Consider the following 19,625-nt stretch of genomic DNA (forward strand, 5'->3'; position numbering starts at 1 on the left):
CATTCTTGCTAATGAATGAACGTCCCAACTGTTGAGTGAACATTCTTGCTGACGAGTGAACGTTCAAACTGTTGAGTGAACATTCTTTCTAATGAATGAACGTTCCAACTGTTGAGTGAACATTCTTGCTGACGAGTGAATGTTCAAACTGTTGAGTGAACATTCTTGCTAATGAATGAACGTTCCAACTGTTGAGTGAACATTCTTGCTGACGAGTGAACGTTCAAACTGTTGAGTGAACATTCTTGCTAATGAATGAACGTTCCAACTGTTGACTGAACATTCTATTACCTAGTAGTACTAAGAACAAGACTATCCTTCTCATAATTACTTTTTCGTACACAATACAAGGATAAGGCATCGTCCAACGGTTGGTACCATTACTTGAGCTACTTTACAACTTTAAGTCTAGCCTCAAAATAGTCATTAGCAACACTTTATTTTTAGTTCTATGCATATACTACTTGTTATACTAACCGGTATGTCGTGCCTGAGCATCATACCAATTTTCATTCAGGGCCTCTATACCCGCTTCCTAATGACATAAATACTTTCTTAAGCTATTCGTCACAAGTCAATTTATTTCATACCATACCATAATTATCCTATTTTACAATTTCGTTCAAACGTGCAAATAATTTTACAGATTCTTACTTATTAATCAAGAACTAAACATTTTACTAACCTCGTTTTCACTACATGTGTCAGTGATCCGTACGCCGGATTCTTTTGCATCGTAATAGGTACCTTCCACACCAAAAATTGGTCTCATTCATTTGTGTAAAATGCTCCCACTCGTGAGCATCCTTCCTTCAGCTCTATTACCATCATCTTACTGAGAATTTCCTCCATTCTTAACTGTAAAATTATCGGTTAGCACATATCATTTATTATTGGTATCCTACATGGTGTTTGTTCGCCTAAGATTCTTTTACAAATTTCTTACATACATGCTTAAAACATATTACACATTCCATTTCTCACATACTGTTTCTTGCTACTACAATAGCTTTCATCGATCTTACCTACTTGGCGAATCAAATACTTCATACTATTTTACTATACTAGTTTAATAACTATCCACTTACTTTCTTTGACTTTTCGGAAGTCCGTTTGTAAATACATTCTGACCGCCTACTAATTATCCAGTCCTGACACATCCTTCTCTAGTCGAGCTATAAGCTTCTATTAAAAACATAACCTTTATACATACCAATGCAAGTCAATTCCATTGACTCGTTATCCATTCCTTGCGTTGGTTATTTCCTTCTAATTTGTGGTATTGGATGATCATGCATTATGCCCACCTACAAATGTAAGACTTGAACAATCAAAACATTAAATACCGGGTTCAAATGGTAATCACCATTTGACCCGTGTGACTCATTTGCCCTTCTCAACCATCTTGCATACAATGCATTTACATAAATATATTTATATATATAGTAAAACTTGGTTAATATCTGCTTTAAGAATATTTACTTCTTCGGTCCGCATTTACTTACGAATTCGGGCCTTTCATTCCACTTTCCATTCCTTACTATGTTTTGGATCCGTCTCGCGGATCAAACATCTCATTCATATTCGTCACTACTTCTATGTTTCGAATCCGTCTCGCGGATTCTAACATATCATTCAGACTTCTCATTCTTTCTATGTTTGGTACTTTCAATTTCTTGAGAGTCTTACATTTTCCATTCACCCTCACGTCCACCTACTCCCTGATTCTAACGCGCATACCTGTAACAATTATCACGGTCTCACGAACGTCGTATGTTTCTTGTGTACTGGCCAGGTACACAATCCACGTACTAGTTTCGTGTCTTCGTGTAACCGTCACCTTATGTCCGAAGAATTAGTTTTTAGCACGTGTAACATTTTCAAAACTTCATTACTATTCCATTATTATCTTTCATTTAAAATTCTCCTTCCATTGATAGGTTTTACCATTACATGTACTTAAATATATTAAATATACGTACCTGGAACCAATTTATCTTACTACATGCCTTGGCGTTGGTCCTAGACCGCACTCGCGGATCATCCTCTCCATCAACTATACTTTTCTTACACATAACATCATGTTAGTTTCGTCATATACATACTTAAATACGTACTTACGTTCGCTTCTACCTTTAGATCTTGATCGAGTCTTGGATTGTACGGGTTCCTTGCCACAAGAGCACACAGGTTTGAGTTCAAGTATTTGCCTCCTCATACTTGATTTCCCTCAAACTAGGGCTCTGATACCAACTTGTAACGCCCAAATTTCACATCCCAAAATGTAATATTATCATACTATTATTTAACAAAATTCGGGCATGACCCGTTCGTATTATGAACAATTCCCTGTAAGACTAACTTGTAATAACTTAAATACGATACAACGGAAAATATGAGCCCAAAATTTCATTCTTTGTTAGACATAATACTTACAGGAAAGTTCAAATACAAAATTTCATACACTCATTAAAAGGATTTACCACGTTCCATTATATTAATGCTTCAAGACCCATATTTGTCAAACTATGCGACCGATCCTTCCCGTACAATCCTTACTCTTGACACGATCTTCAATCCTCTTATCCTTCATAATAATATTATGTCCTCCCAACCTGCATTCACCACATACATAAACATCATTAAGATTTGGTGACGTCCTTCTTAAATTAACTATATGCAATCAAATAACCACTCCATATTCCTTCTTCTCATGCCAGTCCCTTCGAATAAGCTTTCCTGTATAATAATGCATTCCATTTCTTTGAACCTTCACAAGGTCCTTATGGCGCACCTGCATTCTCATTTCATACTTAAGTTCCCGGTTTAGTAACTTAACACTCAAACATATACACATACCCCATCCATTCGTAAGCAATAATTCCCACTTCGTACACAGACGCAATCATACATACAAGTTAAACACGTACTTCACTACATGAATATGTACACATAAACAAATGTACAAACTATACAAACATACACGCTACATAAGACATTCCAAAAGGGTTTGCTAAGACACCCTAAATATAAGCTTCCCAATGAAAAGATCATGTACGTAAGAGGCTACAGGCATTCTTTCTTCTATTCATAATTACCTAACAGTTCCGACTAACAGAAGGTAATTATTTTTCCAGACGGAATACATATAGACGTTTACAATTGTAACCAGGTGGTTAAGCCTTACAATTCTCAAAAACATAAGAGGGATTAGTCATACGTAACTTAAAACGTGTTTAAACGAGTTTGTTATACGGCCTGCCTACTGTTTACGGGCCTCAAACATGATTCTGATGCAGGGGAGGCCGGAAGTTACGGCCTGGGCCGTAATTTACGGCACCTGAATCTTTGTTTCGTCCGTTTACGCTAAAACTTGCGTAACTTTCAAACCGTTTAACCGTTTAACCTCCCGTTTCTTCCCACTTGACCGTAAATTCGTCCTCTATCATATGGACTCAAAATCTAACACCCGAACTAAGGAAATTCTTAACTTATATGCTTTCGGCTTAATATTCATTTACGAATTATTCGACCCGTTTATGTTTTTATCAAAAAAACTCATATATTTATACTCCAAACTCACATGACATTAAACTATAACACTTTTACATTATCCGGAGTTCCGTACATGGGGTTTATGAACCCGATTCCCGGTATGCGTTAAACTCATTCATTTCAATCAATTATACGTAAGTGAACTTCATTAGTAAAACTTCCTTATTTTGACCCGTTGGTCTACATAGCGAAAACCTTCGCTTCTAAATAACCAAATCTTAATAGGCTTTGATTACCATGCTCAAGTAACTAGCACATAACTTTGCTTAAATAGACTAAGAAGTGATTCGGAAATCACTTACTTAATACTACTTACTTGATATCATCAACAATAACGCATTTCAACATAACTTCTAGCAATTATCATACAATTAATCTCTTTTACTACTAAAGAGGGAGTCCGGGAGTTTACTTACCTCGTACGTCCAATTTACATGTGGCTTCCGTGTTTACCTTCGACCCGAAGCGCTTCCATATTCGTGTCCCTATTGACATGACTCCTATCCATACATGTCATCATAAATGTAGCACGATTAGCTTACGAACATTCGTTCATTCGACTTTCAAATCATGTAATATTTGACTTTTGTTAGCTTATTAACACATATAAGGAATGTGTGTCATCATACTTTATTACTACCGAACATAACACATTAGCTAGCGAGTTCATAACGCAATAGTTTCTTGCATACAATGTTTACCTTTTTAACTTCATATCTATACATAAACCATTTTCCTTTAACTACGTCGTTCACTTATATAACTATTGCATTCACATATAGTTTGCATTCCATAACGCTTTACATAAAAGACCCATTCCATTTTATATCACAATTGACAATATATCAATTTCTCACACAAAACCATTTGTTCATATCCCATTCAAAGCTACTTAGATTGTCATTTAGGCATTTCATCAAACACCTAGTGTGCGTACAACATATGAAGCATTATGTACATGTACCCTATGCATAATTTCACTAGATATCATCATAATTCACATAATCAACCATTCTTGCACGAATCATTCATCCTACACATAGTAATCTATCAATGTTCTAGTTTTCACACAAGTATTCATAGAATTGCTCTACTTATTCAAATGACATAAAGATCATCCTACTCCCCATATTACTATATTAAAATTTTCTTGTTATTTATGGAATTGCTAGTCACACCTTGCCTCATAAAAAGGACTTTTTTTCTAATCAATACCCAAACAAATTGTATTAATTTTAGAATCAACAAGTAAAATCTAAATATTTTACCAGTTGGATTTTAAAATGGGTAAATAGATGCCAAAAATGATTTCGCTTTAGAAATTCAGAATCCATGTAAGAGTATTGGGATTCCAATGTACTTAAGCTCTGCCAAAAGTGCAAAGTAGAAGCATCACTACAACTTTCTTGGGAGAATACATACAAGAAACAATTACAATTGGAGAGACAAAAACACTGATATTACTTTGCTGCCAATGCCCTGTCAAATTACAATTCTGTCCCTCCAACATCACCCTTCCTCTCTAACATCCTCTCTTTATACTCATTCACTAAACTTAACAAAATGGACAAAATGGTCATTTCACATGTCGTTAGAGAACCAATCCCCAAAAGAAACTTCACTTCTTCAAACAAGACAAGAGTTAAAGCCCCAACACAATGTAGTACACAAGAGTTATTGGTAGTGCTATCAACATTCCAAATATCACCCTGCACAACATACATGTAAACCATGCATTAAAACTTGTACATTTTCCATAGCAAAATGATACATTGTTGCTATTGTACAACTCATTAATGCACAAAAGTAGTGGAACAAAAACTCACCCTGTGCTAAGTATATCTGGATGGACATTATATTCTTTAGCAAACACAAAGGGGACAATTCCTTGAGGCAGAGCTGCCTGGTAATTTTAAATGAACCATAAATCAGTTGGTCAAAATGAAGTCAACAATTTGACTTTTAATAGTCAAAATTACTACCTGAACTATGGCAACATGTAGCAATGTTCCATGTAGTCCAACAGCCAATGATGCACCTACCATGACCGCGGGTCCAATCAAGAAACGAACCGCCATGGCAAAGGTTGCAATCGAGTTTCCGCAAGCTATAATTTTTGGTTGCAATGCCATGAACAGACCTGCAAAAAGAGATAAACACGCTTTATAGAAAGTAAAGCACCGAGTATTCAGAAAAATGTAAAAACTTTCTTTTGGTAATGGTGGGAGCCCGTTACCGGAAAACCAATACCCTGCTAACCATTGGGATCAGGTAAGATGTGCAAGAATAAGAAAGTCAACATACCGAGGCTAAACATGGCCATGCCAAGACCAGCATCAGATAAAATGGCTATGGATTTTGCAACTATGGCAGGCATTTCAACATTCCACCTACGAAAAAATAAACAAAATTAATAACTTGGGCTCGAAAACAATGAAATTAACCTTTTAAGATTTAAATAAAGTGGTGATATACTTGAATGAGACCAAGGACCATGTGAGGCCAATTAAGCTTGAATACGTGTTGGGATTTCGGATAAGTTTGCGCCACACCATGATCAAAATGAGTCGGGTCATGACACTAGCAGGTGGCATAGAAGCGGGCTTGGTTTCACCATGTGGGCTAGCCTTTGGGTGGAGCTCAGCAGTTGAGCTAGACCCAAGTTTGGATAGAACCGATGCTTCACGGTCCACTCCATTTGGGCCAGGTTGGTTCCCAAAACTAAACTCATTTCGGCCAAAATCATCATAATCTGGAGTTACCAAACAAATTAGAATCAAGAAGCACAAAAAGATATCAATGTATAAATTAATTAATCGACGTAACAAATTTAAAAAAAAAAAAAAAAAGACAGAATTAGAGTAGTTTAGGGATATTTGTTCTTGTGTATACATGTGGGACAATAATGTGAAAGAGAATGGAACATGTGCAAAGGGTAAAAACATGAGACCTATGTTCTTATAAATTCTTTGATTTTAAAAAGGAACAAAGGTTTATAATTTGACCATAAAAGTCAAATGTTGCTTCATGTAACAACAAAAGAAAAGAATTAAATGAAGCATATGTCCACAAGAAAAAGACATGCATGGCCAAGATTTAAGGGGCATTTCAACATAATTGACAACATATTACAAAATCATAAAACTAATGGGGACCAAACCCAAGACTTTAGAAATTCTCAACTTCACATGTCATATAAAACAAGAATCCCTAATAACAAAAACAAAACCACAAAATTATAAATTTTGATGCATGATAATAATAATAATAATTATAAAATAAGAAAGCTCAAACCTTTAGTGTGGGGTACCCCTCCAAGATCATTAGTACCATACTCTCCACCTCTAAACACATGAATCCCACCTTCTGAAACAGGTGATGCACTAGAACTCCACACAAACATATGAAGATCTTTACCCCCACCGCCGCCGCCGCCGCCGCCCCGCTTCCCGCTAACCGGCGAAAAGATTCCGGCATTAGCCGGAGCAGGGTACCCTGCATTCCCATGCCCATTCACCCTACCATTAATCCCACTCTCCTCATCACACCCCGCGAAATTCGACCCGCGAGGACTCGCACTCGCGCCATTTTTCCCATTCACCATAGAATAAAAATCAGTATGGTTAAAACTCGAACCCCTCGGGGTCGGGTTTCTTGACGACTGTAACGAGTAAATCTCGGCATTGGTTAAGTTAGACGGTCGGGGCGTTAACGAAAGGCCCGAGTTCATTCCTCCGTGTGACCGACGTGAAAAAATCTCTGAATGCGAACTCGCCGACTTTCGAACGGTCACATGAAGCTTCCCATCTTCTCCAACCTCAGCTTCTGTTTGCAATGGCTCTTTTCCATCTAGTGACAACACATCTGAATCAACTCTGAATGAGATAATTGATCCAGCAGTGTCTGGAAACTGTTCAGCTATTAATAATCTAGCACCTCTGTATTCAAACAAAAACAGCATCAAAGTGTACCTGAAAAAAAAATGTAACAGATATCAATATTGGTGAATAATATTTTACTGTGTTTAATAAATGAAAACAAGATATTTTTTGTATAGATATTAATAACAAACACAGTAATAAATCTAAGCCTAAACATTTTCTAAAATCTAGACCTTTTTTTCTAATTTCATCACAACTAATAAACTTTCTAAAATCTAGACTTTTTTTATAATTTCATCACAACAAATAAACTAATAGTTATAATAAAACATTCATAAATATTCAAACAGAGATAATAATAATAATAACAACAACAACAACAACAACAACAACAATAATAATAATAATAATAACAACTCTATCCTAACTAATGATAAAGTTCGATAATAAATATAATAAAAAGTAATGATAACTCTATCCAAATAATGAAAAACTTAACTTACTAATAACAACAATAATAAGTAAAAGAGATAATAAAGATTACCAAATGATACACTGAAGGACCACAATCTGAACCATCAAGCTGCCAGAAAAATCACCATACATGCCTTTCAAAAGTGGGATACCCATAACAAGCGTGTTAGGAAGTGTAGACAAAGAAAACAAAGTGATAGACCATTCTAAAGAGCCTCTAGGACTCAACCTTGACCAAAGAGCTAAACCCACAAGAACCATAAGTTTCTGAAGAGTGTCAGCAGCAATGAACCTTGTGTTCATAGTGTAAGGATTGTTAGTAGAAATGAAATGAAAAGAAAGCAAAGGGACAGCAAAAAGAGCCACAAATCTGTTGATACCAGAACACTGGTCCGGTGTGAAAATCTTCCACCATTTCACTGAACCATAGGCTAAGATCATGGCTACATAGAGTGGAACCACTGCTGTGAACACATGGTAAAGGTCCGAGGCAGTGATCATGGTTTGGAATATGGAAGAGGAAGAATACCCAGGTCAGGTGGGATATATGTGAAGAGTGAAGGTTAAAAGGGGGTTAGATGATGGTCCATGAAATCTTTTGGGAAGAAAGTGAGTCTGGTTTTAAGGGGGAAAGCAGGGATGTGATGTGTTATATTTATGGGAATTAATGGCAGACAGGGAAATAAAAGCTGATGTCTTTTGAGTGTTTTTTTATAGTCTTTTCATGATGAGAGAGAAAATAGGACTATAGGAGGATTAGGAGGGGGCTCTAAAAATAAATAATATGGTTAACATAAATGTATTTATTGTTAAAAAATATTAGGGTGCAAGGGGTCATTGGGTATGCATGATTAGGTACCCCTACTCGATTTAGGCGAGAGAGTGTGGTATCGCGCCACCACTATGTCATCAATTAGACCATTCGTAGTGGATAATATTTTTGGCGTGATCCCTCTCAAACACGCCCAATAATGCCGTCGCCCCACCCCGCGAGCGTGATCTTGCGGAAATCCCCCTCAAGCTTTATTTAAAACACGCTCAAATGGGTTTTGGGTGGCCAATCAGATGTATCCCACTATTTCTTGACCAATCCTCATTTTTTGTTAGTTTTTTGTTTTATTTAATTTTTTAAAACCCTTTTTAACATAATACACACATCCTCACAACACCTATTTTAGAAACACGCCCAATAATGCCCCTTGCTAACTGGACTGCCGCATGGTCTTATAGCATCCTGGGGCGCCATCGACCACACCACCATCGTTAAACAGGGGGCGCTATCCAAGCCCCGCCAGCATGCTAACGATCATTTTAACACCAATCATGGGAGACCCATTCCTTTTCCACCAATCAATTTCCTTCTTTTTTGATTTCCTTTTTCTTTTTATATTATTTAAAAAAGGGCTTTAAACCGTTACGAGGATATTAAAGGAAGAGCCTTTAAAGCCCCCATATGAGGTGGCGTCTACGTAACGCTGATGTGGCGTGATAAAGCATTTAAGGGCTTTATACCACACCCTACAGTCGTACTGATTTGGGTTGTGGGACTGTATGTGAGTGGTACCCGAACATGTTTCGCCCTTAGTTTTGTAGTGGTGGTGTGAATGTGAATTAAAAGTAGTATTTTGGGCATACAGACCCTTGATCTTCATCTATATAATAACACTAAAACACACACATTTCTTTAAATTTTGTTTATTTTCTAAAAAGTTCCCACATTCAACACTCTATCTTTATCTTTATCATACACACAAACACTTATTTTATTAGTTTTTTCTCTTTTCTACACATTCAAAATAAACATATAGAGGGTTAAACGCAAGCCTCTAAATATAGAGGTGTACTTTAGTGTCAATATATTTTTCTCTATTTTAGAGATTCCAATGTAATGGTGTTTTTCTTGTTTCCTCTTTTCCCCTTCTATATTATATACAATGCATGTATATAAATGCTCTTATTAAGCGATACCTCAGTGCCACATAAGCAGGAGAGGTATTCACGCTCACCTAATGAAAGGGGTTTAATGATGTTTTGTGAGTGTAAAAAATAAAGTTAATGTGATCTGTTTTAACTTGTTGACAAAAGAAACATTTAAACTCAAATGCTCTTTCTTTGTGGTTGTGGCCATGACTTGATCCAGAACGGCCACTCAGACGCAATGGGGCGGTGTGTGCAACACTCATTTGGGTGGGTTTGCACCCCAGACCCCTTAACCACGACAATTACATATGATCTATGATATTGTCATGGTTAATTCTTTTAATGTGTAAGATGATATATATGAATTTTATAAATTGTTGTTATAAAGTGACGTCTCATGTTAAGAACGAAGCTTAGAACATCCACGTAAACAACATTACATCGGCAGTTTGCACATATGTGATAATTGTTCAAGTAACTGATTACGCCGACTTCACATGTTTGTGTATTTTTTCGAAACGAATACAAAAATTGAATGTACCAAAAATAGATTGATGACACCTTAGATAAAACAAGAAAGTTTGTTAGTTTTATGGTATTAATCTTAAGAGTAACATGAAATTAAAGTTTAACGAGATCGTAAAACCATTTTTTAGACATCTATTTTGAACAGATAATTTATATACAAAAACGTAAAAACAAAGTTACTTTGACGTAGTTATAGAAATAAACATAAAAATAATAAAATTTTAAAATAGACGTAATTATAGAACTAAACATAAAAATAATAAATTTTAAAATAAATTCACTTTAGTATTGTTTTAGGGGTAGTTGTAAAAAAGTCCCATCAATGGGTGGCCTACGGTTGAATATCTTCAAAAATTGTTTAAATCACTTAGGGTGTACCGGGTGGGTTAGGCAAGGGTAATCGGCATACTCTTTGCCGATTCGGGAGTCCACCGCCACAAAGAAGAGGGTAATCCGCAAAGTTGATGGAGGGTTGTTTTCGGGGAATACTTGCCGATTGCAGCAAAGAAAAGGGAAGGGAAAGTGGTGGGGCCCATAGGTATATCAACCTATCATCTTTTTTTTTTTTTTAATTAGTTTGCCTAATTTCAATTTAGGCATGCACCCTTTATGTTTTTTGGGTAATAGGCAAAAATGAAAGGCAAATTACATGACACATCATAATTGGATAAAGGGAAACTTTACCTAAAGGAATTAGGCATGCACACCCTTCACCCTTAGGCCATGTGTAGTCATAACCCCCCCCCCCCTTTGTGGGCGTTATGCGAAACGTGTGCGGGTGGGCGTTATGGGGCGTTATGCATTTAAGCCCGTAGTCATAAAGCCCATACTCATCAATACCTAATTATTAATTTTCGTTTTTATTAAATAATTATAAAAACAATAACCTTTTTTTGATTGGTCCAAGGTTTGAAACCTTCCTCCACAACGCCGCGATATCCATAGCGCTGCCCAATTTTTTTTGCCTCATAACCCCGCCATTTTAAGGTGATGCGTAGTGGGGCGCCATTTTCTCTCATAACCCCCCGAACACCACTACGGGCGGGGTTATGAGGCAAAAAAAATTGGGCAGCGCTATAGATATCGCGGCGTTGTGGAGGAAGGTTTCAAACCTTGGACCAATCAAAAAAGGTTATTGTTTTTATAATTATTTAATAAAAACGAAAATTAATAATTAGGTATTGATGGGTAGGGCCTTTATGACTACGGGCTTAAATGCATCTCATAACGCCCACCCGCACACGTGACGCGCCACGTGTCGCATAACACCCACAAAGCGGCGTTATGAATACTGTAGGTCCAGGTTTCGGGATCCAAAACCGTGATTTTCATGTTCATGTTCAAAGATGGAAGAGATAAGAGAGGATAAACATAACAAACTTTGTATTAATCCGGTAGTAAACATTACAAGTCGGCCCGGTTACATGACAACCGAACTAATACCAAAGAAGTATACATCCGGGGATAAACCAAGTGGTGATTTCTCCCGGTGAGGTCTCAGACCTCCATTCTCTCTCTAGCACACTTGTGCTCTCACTCTTATGTTGCAAATGACAAAGTGTTGGTATTTATACCAAAACAAACACTGCAGGTCGAAGGATCAGACTGACTGGTCGAAACATCATCCTTCGATCAGACAGTCTTCGAAAGATACTCACATACCTCGAATGATATCCTTCGATATCCTTCGAGGTCCATCCTTCGATGGGTATCTTTCGAGCTCATCGAAGGATATTCATAATCCTTCGATGCCTTATCCTTCGACACCAATAACAACACAGCAACTTTGTCTAGCAACACACACACACAGTCAAACCAACAACCCTCTCGTTTGACCACTTCAAACGAGCGGGTCTATACACGTTCGTTTGACCGTTTCACTAACTATTACAAATTCAGCATAAAATAAAACTAATCTATTCGACAAGCATCGGACACAAAATCTGCATCAACAAATTCCCCCTTGTCCGTTGCTGTCGAATGCTGAAAATGCAATTGCAATCAATCTTCAGCCAAGTATTCATCTTCTCTGTGTAGACAAATTCCCCCTTGACCGATGATCCAGGTAAGTAGCATCCTGATGCTCATTGTATAAGATTTCCCCCTCAAAGTACGCGTATCCGTGTTGAGTGTTGTGCAATTTCCTCAAAAGGATCAATTGACCGATCTTCCGCTGATCTTCCAATACTCCAACCGGCATATGATAAAGGTTCCATTCTTAAACAACTGCATCAAGTCTTGATCTTCAAGTGTCTGTGCAAAACATTCCACGCTGAACCGTTTGAATCACCAGAAGATCATAAACTCTACCACCTGAGATTGCGTTTAGAATTTTGCCGAAGAAATTCAACAAATGAAAAAATTTTTATCCCCCCATTTCTTTGGCAAAATCTCTAAACCTTAACAGATTCTTTCCACTTCAAAGAAACTGTCGTCAAATATTCACCAATTCCCTCCACCAAGCGGAACTGTTGTGTTTGGCCCATAATAGTCACGTTACCATGTTTGTCATTGCATCGGTAACCGTGACTACCCCACATTTTCAAACATCAAGTCTTCATCATCTCTTGTGTTCATCATGCTGCATCACCCCGCGTGTTCCCAAAGCCCGTACGAATTTTGATGTTGAAACTTTGAAGCCCGGTATGAATAATCCTTGCGAACACCCGACCCGACTCCAAGTGAATTAAATGATTAACCCCAATACACTGTCTGAGTTCATAAAATTCCACAACATCTGGATCCTTCGAAACATCTGCATCAAACGAAAGATAAACACCAAGACAGCTTCGAAAGATGATCTTTCGAAGTCTTTCGAGCACATGTCACATATCTTTCGAGCATCTTTCGAGCACATGTCACAGATCTTTCGAACACCTTTCGAAGTTGGACATGGCTGATCCTTCGTACACCTCAGACTTGATCCTTCGAAGTCTTTTTGATCCTTCGAAGAACTGATGATCTTTCGAGCACACCTGTTCATCTTTCGAATCTCCTTGATCGAAGGATGATCTTTCGAGATCGAAAGTTATCCTTCGATGGTTCTGACACAAGGACAGAAAGTACGACAGGTGTCAGAAAAGTTGATGTGGTAGGTGACCAACTTTCGCAAATTTCGAAGCATGAAAATTTGAAATTTGAATTTTGTTTTATCCTTCGAAATCTGTTCAATCTTTCGATGGACAAAACACCATCTTTCGAAAATTTGAAGCTGTCAAGAACATCAAGAACACGGTGACGGTGAGATCTGCAGATCCGACGAAAACACTTGTACACGTTGTTTTGATGAAGAAAACTTGAGTATTTTAGAGAAAAACATAAAACCCAACACCCGGTTTAGCACAGATCTGGATATCCGGGTCCAGATCTGGGTTTTTCTCATTTTCACCTTTTTACATCTTGAACAAAAACCCACAAAAATCACAGATCTAGAGCACATGTGACTTAGTAAACGGTTAGTTTTACTAAATCGGGCACCATGGCTCTGATACCAATTGTAGATCCAGGTTTCGGAACCGAAACCGTGATTTTCTGTTTAAGTTCAAAGATGGAAGAGATAAGAGAGATGATAACAAACAAACTTTGTATTAATCCGGTAGTAAACATTACAAGTCGGCCCGGTTACATGACAACCGAACTAATACCAAAGAAGTATACATCCGGGGAGAAACCAAGTGGTGATTTCTCCCGGTGAGGTCTCAGACCTCCATTCTCTCTCTAGCACACACTTGTGCTCTCACTCTTATGTTGCAAATGACAAAGTGTTGGTATTTATACCAAAACACAGGCTGCAGGTCGAAGGATCAGACTGACTGGTCGAAACATCATCCTTCGATCAGACAGTCTTCGAAAGATACTCACATACCTCGAATGATATCCTTCGATATCCTTCGAGGTCCATCCTTCGATGGGTATCTTTCGAGCTCATCGAAGGATATTCATAATCCTTCGATGCCTTATCCTTCGACACCAATAACAACACAGCAACTTTGTCTAGCAACACACACACACAGTCAAACCAACAACCCTCTCGTTTGACCACTTCAAACGAGCGGGTCTATACACGTTTGTTTGACCGTTTCACTAACTATTACAAATTCAGCATAAAATAAAACTATTCTATTCGACAAGCATCGGACACAAAATCTGCATCAACAAATTCCCCCTTGTCCGTTGCTGTCGAATGCTGAAAATGCAACTGCAATCATCGATCTTCAGTCAAGTAATCATCTTCTCTGTGTTGACGAATTCCCCCTTGACCGATGATCCAGGTAAGTAGCATCCTGATGCTCATTGTATAAGATTTCCCCCTCAAAGTACGCGTATCCGTGTTGAGTGTTGTGCAATTTCCTCAAAAGGATCAATTGACCGATCTTCCGCTGATCTTCCAAAACTCCAACCGGCATATGATAAAGGTTCCATTCTTAAACAACTGCATCAAGTCTTGATCTTCAAGTGTCTGTGCAAAACATTCCACGCTGAACCGTTTGAATCACCAGAAGATCATAAACTCTACCACCTGAGATTGCGTTTAGAATTTTACCGAAGAAATTCAACAAATGAAAAATTTTTATCCCCCCATTTCTTTGGCAAAATCTCTAAACCTTAACAGCACAAAATCTGCATCAACAAATACACATGAAAAATTTACTTGGTGTTCATCATGTTTTTAATATTTTCGATTTCATGTGGTATCTAATTGCATGCCTCTCCATGGGTATACTCATCATCTTAATATTCCCTATATATAGTTCTTACCATATTCTGATTATTCAACAAATATTCATTAAGCAATTTCAAGCATGAAGTGAACCACGAAGATGATAAATTTAAACTGATGGCGAGCATAAAACCTAATTAATCGAAACTGAATAACCGAATTAACCAAATCGAAAAAACCAAACCGTAACTGATGGTTCGGTTATTGTTTTTTGAATAGCCGAACTTTCAGTTTCGGTTAATCATATATCTAAAACCGAAAATAACCAAACTGAACCGATTAGCCGAACACACACACACACACACACACACATATATATATATATGTGTGTGTGTGTGTGTGTCAAACTCTCTTAATGTAATATTATTTATAAGTTCACGGCCCACTATATTTTTTTTAACCTTTTAGTCCAATAGAGGGTCCATTAGTGTTTGTTTTATTATGTACATAAGGCCCATTACCAATATGCATCTGGTATCTATATAATTTTGCAAGTTTTATATTCTTGAGTTTATATTTTACAAGTTTTATATACATTGGATAATTAACCGAAATTAATTGAAACGGTCCATAACCAATGGCTAACCGACCATTGGTTATGATTATGGTTAATACTTTTCAATTAAACGAACCCTCCGACCATCAGTTCGGTGAACCGATTTTGCACACCCCTATATGTACTGGAAAACATATCACACAGAAATTTAAATTGAGGGGTCGCGTACTTCTTATTCTTTTTAATGGACATTAGTTATTGTAAATTTAAATTAATCATGTAGTGGAAAATATATCACACTGAAAATGGTAGAGAAGCATTATGCTCACTTTAAATCGTAATTTTGGACATGTGTGCCACTATTGATACTTAAATTGGTATTAAACTAAGAAATTAGCTAAAACACAAAGATTCGTTGAAGCTAAAAATAACAGCACATTCTCGTGTCTTGTCTTAACAATCTTGAGTCCAACAATGAAGATTTGTTGGACTATGAACCGACATATGTAAGTTAACAGGTAGATTTGGATCTTCACGGTCGTGTATATGTTGAATCAAGAATTAACTTGGTTTCACGACTTGTCTTCCCCGTCCTAGCGTCTAGCCTTGAAAAGTCGTGAACTCGACTCTCTTTAAACCAAAAACTAGGTTTAACATGATATTTCTATTCGTTATTGCATAAACTAAGAGCATCCAGCGTACTAGGAGTGAGTGTGAGTGTGACCAGCATCATGTATGCGTCACATGGGCATGAGGTATTTCCCCTTTCAAACTCAAATGAAGAGGGAATACCGTGTGTGAGTGGAAAGCAGTGGCGGATCCAGAAATTATTTGCTGGGGGTGCGGATGAGTGGTTCAAGCATATTTTCAGGGGGTGCGGTCGGGTTTTTTGCTTTAAAAATACACTAAATTTTTTTTTTCAAGGGGTGCGCCCGCCCAACCTAAGCTTCACTTAGGTCCGCCCATGGTGGAAAGAAAGAAATCAAAGAATTGTTAAATAAAATATGCATGCATGCATGCATGCATATTGTCAGACTTAAAATCCACTGACTCACCCTCACCCACGGTCACAGGCATAGTGTGCCCGTGAACCGTGAGCCAAACTGGCATGTTCACTCTCACATTAAGGTGTATACACCACATGCCCTAAATAAGGATGTTCAGGAGGGATATTTGAAAGCAATCCTATGAGAGATTAATGAATGATAGAAAAGATATGATTCTTGCAAGTTGGATTTGATCTCAATGTTTCATGGTAAAATGTCTTTTTTTTCTTATTGTTTTTCATTACTATCTACTTAGATGGTATAAACTATAAACCCTAATTAGTGAATGATTACATTTGATTGATTTTAGTTATATGAATGAATATCTATGACATTTTGATTAAGGTGATTTATGTAATGTTTAGTTTAGTTTTGTTTTAATCTAGTTAATAATGTATAATTATTTTATTTCTGATTGCGTAAAACGTTAATTGATAAGGTGGGTAGGGGCGCCCATCACTCACCACTCACTCATCCAATCAATTTCCGCCATGTCATCGAGCTTTATTCCATCACTAGTGATAGTTTTTAGTGGAAATGTCCATTACTCACCACACACTATCAAAATCATTAAAAAACAAAACTAAATTGCATGTTCTTCACGCGCGAAAATCTCAACGCGTTATAAAGTTGACGAGTGATAAAAAGGGGTGGCGGCGGTGTTCCCTTGCATTCTAGGAGTGATGGAGGTGCCATCACGGGGCGCCCCGTCCCCCTAATAATTTGACATAGATATGATGTTAGTATTATGAGTTGATGATAATGCGCATTCAATTATGATACCAACTATATTTTATATCACAATTGATATTGCTTGTGAAACCAATGTTATAGAAAATTATTTGATCAAAAAGGAAATATATTTCTCTTGCTTCTTTTTAAAGTAAAAACGTACGTTGTCAACCCAAACATAACAAAGAATATATAAACTATTCATTGTGGCAAACAATTAAAGTAACATAAATTGTTAAAAACATATACAATTAAAAAGGTAAATGTAATGTATGAGATAATAATAACTAAGTACACTTTTAAAAGAAGACTGTATAAAAGGCCAAAATAAGAATAAAAAAATGTTCCAGCCGTTTAAGTTGTGAAAAGGTCAAATACTTCTTGCAAACTATTTCTTTAGAATTAATTATTTCATTAAACACTGTAGTAAGTGTGATGTCTTTTTAAAAGCTAAGAAAAGTATGAATATTATGAAGTTGCCCCATATTTAATTATATAGAATGATCTTACCAAATAGTTGTGATGTTTTATGGGGATTTGAATTGAATTTTTATGTCAATAGATTTGAATATTGTTTTATTGTTATTGTTATGAAAATGTCCATATCCACGAAAACGTAAATTATCTAATTGAAAATAGGATTTTGAAATTTGCTAATTATTTAAGGAAAGTTTTTTCTAGTTTAAATTAAAGTAAAGGAAAAGTTATTTCTATCTAGTTATAAAAAAAGGGGGAAATAGCCAAAATAGCCAATTCAAACGGCTCAATAAGACTTTTCCTCAAACCTGAAACGTCTCAAACCAAAAGTTAAGAGGTTTCCTCATCAACCACCCACCGAAAGCCACGTGTCCACAAGTACTGAAACGTCTCAGAACACTGAAACGTCTCAGCTGAAACGTCTCAGAACACTGAAACGTCTCAGCTGAAACGTCTCAGAAATTTGAAACGTCTCTGAAACGTCTAAGGGAGAAGGGGGTGCACTCCTCATGAGATAGGGGGAAATTTTCACCCACCCAATCATGATGTGCCATATCAATTCTCCTCTCATACACCACTCTTGCTCAAAAAAGATAAGGGGTGGTCACCCAAACCATTTTTTTAAAAAGAAGAAAAAGACATGATTGGTTGAAAGAGAGTGGGGCCCACCACCACCCCTTCGCTTCTCTTCCTCGCATGCGGTAACAAGTCCCCGCACACCTCCTTCACTGCGCGACAAATTGATGTTGGCGACACATTCCACGTGCGGCAGCTCACCTCTCCGCACAACTTTCCCGCTCCACCTCGTTCACCCTATGTATGAGCATCATCTCTATTCCATAGAGAATATCTATAGCTTTATCTCAACATTTTCATACGGTTTCAATAGCTATTACTATGAGTAGAATTTTGGTAGGCTAATTTGTTTGTTTGTTTACAAAATATAACATTATCAAAAACTTGTTAATTCCAACATTTTCATTCTATATAGTGTTGATCAGTTCTGCTTTAAACATAATGGAAAACATGTAAATAATACTCGATATAGCAGACATGCCAGCAGAGAATCCAAATACAGATGCAACCATGGAATTTGACATGATAGTCAGCTTGATCTGGTTCCCCTTTAGGATGTATATTCTTGATGGTAGTACCGAGTTCTTTAGGGTTATAGAACTCGTAGTAATGGGGGGGGGGGTTAGTGTGATGTTATGAGAGTCTAACTCTAATACATGGAGTTTGACATGATAGTCAGTTTGATCTGGTTTCCCTTTAGGATGTATATTCTTAATGGTAGTACTGAGTTCTTTAGGATTGAAGAACTCGTAGTAATGGAGAAAGAGGAGGGGGCGATTTTAGTGTGATGTTATGAGAGTCTAACTCTAATCTCTCTTTAGTAATCTCCTTATATACACCCAAGGGGAAACCCAGTTAGTTAATAAGGGTAATATGGTATATCAACAATTACCAACTAATTATATTATAGGTTTTAATATATTTTGATCCATATTATATAAGGAAAAAATTACACTATTGGTCCTTGTGGTTTCTGTCAAATTTCAATGTCAGGTACTAATAGTTTTTGGTTGTAATATCGGGTATTAACGTTCTAATTTGTCACAATGTTGAGTACTAAGGCCAAACCTTGTTAACTTTTTTGTTAAGTCTTACTAAAATGACTAAAATGCCCTTTAATAATTAAAGTTTTAGTCATTTTGTAAAACTTAGAAACCGCAAGGACTATATGTGTTAAATAACCAAACTTGTTAAATCAACCAAGCAAAAAGCTCGCCTTT

General features: G+C 36.9%; 1 protein-coding gene and 1 long non-coding RNA gene across 2 annotated transcripts; both read right to left on the bottom strand.

The window, feature by feature from the left end:
* Positions 1-2,394: 2,394 nt before the first annotated feature.
* LOC110936347 lies at positions 2,395-4,077 on the bottom strand. Its single transcript, XR_002589927.2, has 2 exons — positions 3,972-4,077; positions 2,395-2,615 (listed from the first exon to the last, which is right to left on the bottom strand). It is a non-coding gene; the product is annotated as an uncharacterized LOC110936347 (long non-coding RNA).
* Positions 4,078-4,867: 790 nt separating this feature from the next.
* Positions 4,868-8,729, bottom strand: LOC110866724 (probable auxin efflux carrier component 1b). Its single transcript, XM_022115871.2, has 7 exons — positions 7,981-8,729; positions 6,850-7,526; positions 6,031-6,307; positions 5,860-5,945; positions 5,538-5,695; positions 5,382-5,458; positions 4,868-5,264 (listed from the first exon to the last, which is right to left on the bottom strand). Exons 1-7 carry the CDS (start codon positions 8,409-8,411, stop codon positions 5,198-5,200), a joined length of 1,773 nt encoding a protein of 590 aa, XP_021971563.1. The 5' UTR covers positions 8,412-8,729; the 3' UTR covers positions 4,868-5,197.
* Positions 8,730-19,625: the final 10,896 nt, after the last annotated feature.

Source organism: Helianthus annuus, chromosome 1 (genome assembly GCF_002127325.2).
Source record: "Helianthus annuus cultivar XRQ/B chromosome 1, HanXRQr2.0-SUNRISE, whole genome shotgun sequence".
In the NCBI taxonomy this organism is placed as follows: Eukaryota; Viridiplantae; Streptophyta; class Magnoliopsida; order Asterales; family Asteraceae; genus Helianthus; species Helianthus annuus.